This window comes from Belonocnema kinseyi, chromosome 1 (genome assembly GCF_010883055.1).
Source record: "Belonocnema kinseyi isolate 2016_QV_RU_SX_M_011 chromosome 1, B_treatae_v1, whole genome shotgun sequence".
NCBI lineage: Eukaryota > Metazoa > Arthropoda > Insecta > Hymenoptera > Cynipidae > Belonocnema > Belonocnema kinseyi.
The window spans coordinates 8,004,257-8,010,800 of NC_046657.1; the positions used below are offsets into that span (position 1 = coordinate 8,004,257).

The 6,544-nt window shown below is 22.8% G+C and overlaps 1 protein-coding gene across 1 annotated transcript; it reads right to left on the bottom strand.

The window, feature by feature from the left end:
• Positions 1 to 3,573: 3,573 nt before the first annotated feature.
• On the bottom strand, positions 3,574 to 4,133 carry LOC117176655. Its single transcript, XM_033366910.1, has 3 exons — positions 3,977 to 4,133; positions 3,795 to 3,875; positions 3,574 to 3,717 (listed from the first exon to the last, which is right to left on the bottom strand). Exons 1-3 carry the CDS (start codon positions 3,998 to 4,000, stop codon positions 3,574 to 3,576), a joined length of 249 nt encoding a protein of 82 aa, XP_033222801.1. The 5' UTR covers positions 4,001 to 4,133.
• Between the last annotated feature and the right edge of the window lie 2,411 nt (positions 4,134 to 6,544).

The following is a 6,544-nucleotide window of genomic DNA, read 5'->3' on the forward strand; positions in this document are numbered from 1 at the left end:
TTTTATTTTTTGCTTGAAATTTCAGTTGTTTAGTTGAAATGTCACGTCTTTCATTACTAATTCGTATTTTTTATAGAAAATTAATCTTCTTGAATAAAAATTGACTTTTATTCGTTCAATATTTATCATTTTAGTTGAAAATTAATTCTTTCTGGTTTTTTTCTTTGATTGAAAATTAATTTTTCAAAATAAAAATGAAAATATTTCTTTTTTTTTTTTGAAAATTCACGTGTTTCGTTAGATATTCGTATTTTTCATAGAAAATTAATATTTTTGGTTGAAAATTCATTTTTTTGTTGTTTAATATTACTAATTTTAGTTGACAATTATTCTCCTCGTTCAAAACTGAACTGTTTGGTTGAATATTCTTTTGGTTGTTCGCAAATTGAACTATTTTTTTAAATATTCTTTTTTTTCTTCAGCTGAAAATTAATTTTTTGAACTGAAAATTCATCTTGTTCTTTTTTTGTTGGAAATTTCACTTTTTTAGTTGAAAATTCACGCGTTTCATTACTAAACCGTATTTTTGATAGAAAATTAATCTTCCTGAATAAAAATTGACTTTTAATCGTTCAATATTTATCATTTCAGTTGAAAATTAAATCTTTCTGGATTTTTTTCTTTTGTTGAAAATTAATTTTTTAAACTAAAAATTAAAATATTTCTTTTTTTTTGAAAATTCACGTGTTTCGTTAGATATTCGTATTTTTCATAGAAAATTAATATTTTTGGTTGAAAATTCATTTTTTTGTTGTTTAATATTACTAATTTTAGTTGACAATTATTCTCCTCGTTCAAAACTGAACTGTTTGGTTGAATATTCTTTTGGTTGTTCGCAAATTGAACTATTTGTTTAAATATTCTTTTTTTTCTTCAGCTGAAAATTAATTTTTTGAACTGAAAATTCAACTTGTTCTTTTTTTGTTGGAAATTTCACTTTTTTAGTTGAAAATTCACGCGTTTCATTACTAAACCGTATTTTTGATAGAAAATTAATCTTCCTGAATAAAAATTGACTTTTAATCGTTCAATATTTATCATTTTAGTTTGAAAATTAATTCTTTCTGGTTTTTTTCTTTGATTGAAAATTAATTTTTTAAACTAAAAATTAAAATATTTCTTTTTTTTTGAAAATTCACGTGTTTCGTTAGATATTCGTATTTTTCATAGAAAATTAATATTTTTGGTTGAAAATTCATTTTTTTGTTGTTTAATATTACTAATTTTAGTTGACAATTATTCTCCTCGTTCAAAACTGAACTGTTTGGTTGAATATTCTTTTTTTTCTTCGGTTGAAAATAAATTTTTTAATCTAAACATTGATCTATTTTATTTTTTGTTGAAATTTTCAATTTTTTATTCGTAAATTCATGTGCTTAGTTATAAATTGAAGATCTTACTTTTTTAGCTGTGAAATCAACTAGATTGTTGAAAATTCGTTTTTTCGGTACAAAATTAATTTTATTGGTTGAAATTTTTTTTCAATAATCCACATTTTAGTTGGGAATTAATTTCTTTGCTTGAGAATTGAACTATTTGCTAAAATGTTAATTTTTTTCTTCGGTTAAAAATTAATTCCTTGAATTAAAAATTAAACTACTTCATTGTTTGTTGAAATTTTGACTTTTTAGTTGAAAATTCAACTATTTTATTAAAAATTCATGTGCGGTTACAAATTTATTATTTAAGATGAAAATTAATCTCTTTGGTTAGAAATTGTCTTATTTTATTTAATTAATTTATTTGGATAGAAATTAATTAAAAATTAATTATTTTTATGAAGAATGCATGTCTTTGTCTGAAACCTGAAATATTTAGTATCATTTTTTTTCTTTCTTTGACTGAAAGTTAATTTTTTTAAACTAAAAATTAAACTACTGCATTTATTGTTTGAAAATTTCACTTTTTTATTTCAAAATTAAAGTTTTTTGTTAAAAATTCAAATGTTTCGTCGAAAAATCGTTTTTTTCGTAAAAAATTAACCTCCTTAGTTAAAAATTAGTTTTTTTTATTTCCATTTTTTTAGTTGAAAATTTATTTCTCTGGATACAAATTTAATCTCCTTTTGTGGGAAAAGCAACTGTTCGGTTGAAAATTTAACTTTTTATTCGTCTTTTTCAAAGAAAAATAAACTTCTTGATAGTAAATTAATTTTTTTGTATAATGTTCAACATTTTAGTTGAGTATTATTCTCTTTAGATGAAAACGAAACTATTTGATTCAATATTCGTATTTTTTCTTTGATTGAAAATAATTTTTTAGTCTAAAAATTTAGTTGAGCAGTCGTTTTTTTTCGATTAAAAATCCTTTTTTCTTCAATTAAAATTTAATTATTTTTGTTTTGGTAGAAAATTTAACTTTTTTAACTGAAAATTCTAATATTTTGTTGATAATTCATGTGTTTTATTACAAATTCGTATTTTTGATGGAAAAATAATCTTCAGATTAAATATTCATTTTTTTTTTTTGGTTTAATATTCATAATTTTAGTTGAAAATTAATTTTTTTGGATGAAAATTAAACTATTTGATTAAATATTCGTTTTTTCCTTTGGCTAAAATTATCTTTTTTTAAATGAAAATTAAATTATTTCAATTTTGGCTGAAAAATCAACATTTTCAGTTAAAAATTCAATTACTTTTCTTGAAAATTCCAATTTTTTGTTGAAATTTCAACTATTTTGTTGAAAATTCATTTTTGTTGTTTAATTTTTATCATTTTAGTTGAAAAATCATTTGGAAATTCATTTCTTTTTTTAAAAAGTAAACTATTTTTGTGAATATTCGACATTTTCTTTTGTTAAAAATTTATTTTTTAAAGCTGAAAATTAAATCACTTTGTTGAAAAATCAAGTTTTTTGTTGAAAATTCAACTATTTCGATGAAAAGTCATGTGTTTTGTTAAAAATTCGTCCTTTTGGTAGAAGAGTGATCTTCTTGGTTGAAAATTTATTTTTCTGGTTTATTAATCTTTACTTTTATTGGAAATTTGTTTCTTTGCTTGAAAATTAAAATATTTGGTTGAATATTCGTTTTTTTCGACAGTTAAAAATTGAATTTTTTAAGCTGTTAATTTTCAGCTTAAAAAATGTATTGTTGAAAATTAATCTTTTTATTTGAGAATTTATCAAATTTGCTTGAAAATAAAAATATTTGGTTGTATATTATTTTTGTTAGGAAATTAATTTTTAAACTAAAAATTAAAATATTTCGTTCGTTAAAAAGGTTGCGTTTTTAGTTGAAAATTCATGTATTTCTTTTAAAAAATTTGTTTTGGGTAGAAAATTAATATTCTCCGTTGAAGTTTATTTTTTTGTTGTTTAATATTTATCATATTAATTGGAAATTAATCTTTTTCCTTGGAAACTGAACTATTTGGTCGAATATTCGTTTCTTTTCTTTGGTTGAAAATTAAGTTTTTAAACTGAAAATTAAACTATTTCGGTTTTGGTAGAAAAATTAACATTTTTAAATGAAAATTCATGTTTTTCGTTGTAAATTCATCTTTTTGATCAAAAATTAATCTGGATATTTTATTTTTTGGACACCCTAAAATATAGATTTAAAAAAAAATTTATAATAACCTGTGTTCAACATCCATGTCCATTTCCGTCACCAAATCGTGGATAAATCCTTGAAATTTTTCCACAATAGGATAATCATAACCCCTAATTTGAATATTTAAAGTTGGATAAAGTGGAATTTTGGGTCTCAAGGCCTGAAAACGAACATTTAAATCGAAAAATAACCACTTTCATTTTCATTCATTTTTTAAAAATTAAAATTATTATTTACCTCTAAATAATCTGGTACCCATAAACTATAACATCTCGAACAAATTTTATTTAACTGAGAACATCGAGTTGGTCGAATTATCTGGAAAATTTAGGAATTTAAAAACAAAAGTTTCTTGAAACATTTTAAGGTTAAGTTCAAAATGTTAAAAAATACTTTTATCACTGATAGATTCCACTTACATTTTTTAGGACAGAAAATGCCATTTTGAGAGATTATATTTACCAGTAGGATGTGTCCTTATAACTTTTTTTAAATATAATTAATCATTAATAAACTAAACCTTTTTCGGAGTTACTCCATTCCGAACTTAACCTCTAACTTTGTGTTGACTTCTTCGCCACCACGAAAGTCAAAAGCAAGAGGATTAAAGAAAAAATTTAATTTCATATTTTCTATTTGGTTTATTAATTAATAAGTCATTCATAGTTTTAATTAATTATTTTCTATTGCAGTATAAATTTTGGAATTTCGATTTTTAATAATAATTTAATTTCCAAAATGATTTTATTTTCAAATAAATTTTCTTAGTAGTTTCCTTCTTTTGAATCATCCATGTGTTACAAAATAAGATAAAATCGGACCATACAAATTTATATAGTTTATAATTTATATCGTAAATAAATAATAAATATATAAGTAATTTTATAACATAATTTAAATGACTTTTTAATATTTAGTATCATTGTGTCGAGGAATTTCTAGAAATTCCAAGAGATTTCTATTATCTACAAAAGAAAGAAAAACTATATGAGAACTTGAAATTCATTAAATTAAGAAGTTGTTGGTTTCTAATCAATATTATATATTTATCAATACATTAACGAGATTTTTTGACTAAAGCACATTTTTTAAAATGATTTATTTATTTAAAAAAAATTTTTCATTTTAAATTTTATGCAAAAAAATTAAAACATGAAATATTATAAGAACCTTTCTTGGATCAAAATATTTCATTATTATATTTTTAATTGATGAAAAATATCCGATCTTCTGAATGACATGTGTTAAAAATTATTTTAATTTTAAATTCAAACAATAATTTAAGAATCTTTCAAAATTAAAAAAATTATTTTTATAAAAACATTTAATTATTATATTTTCAATAACTCAATAATATTTATTTAGAAAAATTGAATTATTTAAATTCGGCCATTTTCAGGCGGGAATTTTATTATTTGGGAATTTTCAGGTTCCGTAATATTATACAGTGTTCTGAACTTTTATTATTCGGGAATTTTATTTTTTCCGGATTTTTCAGTCGTCACTTTTTTAATAAATATTATAATTTTCTAAATAGAAAATTCCCGAAATTACAAGATTGCCGAATTACAAAAATCCTGCATTGGAAAATTCTTGAATAATAAAATTCCCCAACATTTTATAATATTTATAAATTTTTTAAATTCCGGGATAACTGAAATATCCGGAAAAATATCATTCCCTATGCTGTAAAATTGCCGATCAATAAAAATCGCGAATAATAAAATTTCGTAATTGGAAAATTCACGAATATAAAATATCAGAACTAGAAAATTCCCGAATAATGAAAATCCCTAATTTAAAAAATTAATATTTTGTTATTTCAAAATTAATTTTGCAATTTCGTAACTTTATTATTCGGGAAATTTCCAATTCGGGAATTTCATTATTTGTAAATTTTTTTTTCGGGAATAATAAAATTACCGTACAGCTTATAATATTACAGAATTTGGAAATTTTCTAATTATAAAATTTATATTTTTAAGTAAATAAAAACAATGGAGATTTAATCAATAATCATTATTTATTAAAAATACAATAAATAAATATTATTACAAAGAATCTGGATAATGTTCAATTTAATTTAAAAAGTTATTGTTCGAATTAAAAATAACGATAATTTTTTTTAATTTCTCAATGCCAGTTTTTTCAATGTGCATGATACATTTTTTTTATTATTGTTATTGTAATAAAAATCTTGTTTTCGCATTGTTCTTTTGTATTCAGATATTTTATTTTTTAACTGCAGTATGTTTAATGAATAAATATAATTTATTAAAAAACATCTGAAAAAATTTTTTAAATTCGATAATTTTCTTGTTTCGGAAATTTGCTGTATCGGATATTTTGCAACTCGGCATTTTTCTGTCGGAAATTTTATTATTCGGGAATTTTCAAATTCAGGATTATAATTCGGCAATTTTACAATTTCGAAAATTTTGCATCATAAATGTTTTTATTTTCGGGAATTTTGCAGATTCGGAATACTAATTTTTAGGGATTTTTCAGGCGTTCCAAATTTGATAATATCCGAGAATAAATCGCCATTCTTTTTACTTTTTATACACATCAATTTTTTAATAAAAAATTCGAGTTTCGCAAATGTGAATATATATATAATTAAAAATTTGTCATAAGGACAACCGCAGGATTTCGCCGGGAGCGGGTGCTAATCTGAAAAATTGCACCCGCTTCCAGCGAAATCGCGGTAAAATTTCAACCACAACCACGTCTCACAACCGTGAGATAGGTGGTTACAGTCTGTAAAGGAATCAATACGACGATCCAGCAAAAGCCTCGTGGACCCTAAGAACACGGAGCGACCCAAGGACAACCGCCTTCTGCATATTTCCCGCAAGTCTTCTAGAATATTGTTGACACGCAGAGATGCTTTCTAGGCTATTAGCAAGTGAAAGCTTGGCACCTCCAAGAGCGCCGATGATAAGGACGATCAGTTTAACAGAATATTCCGGGTACAATCGTTGCAA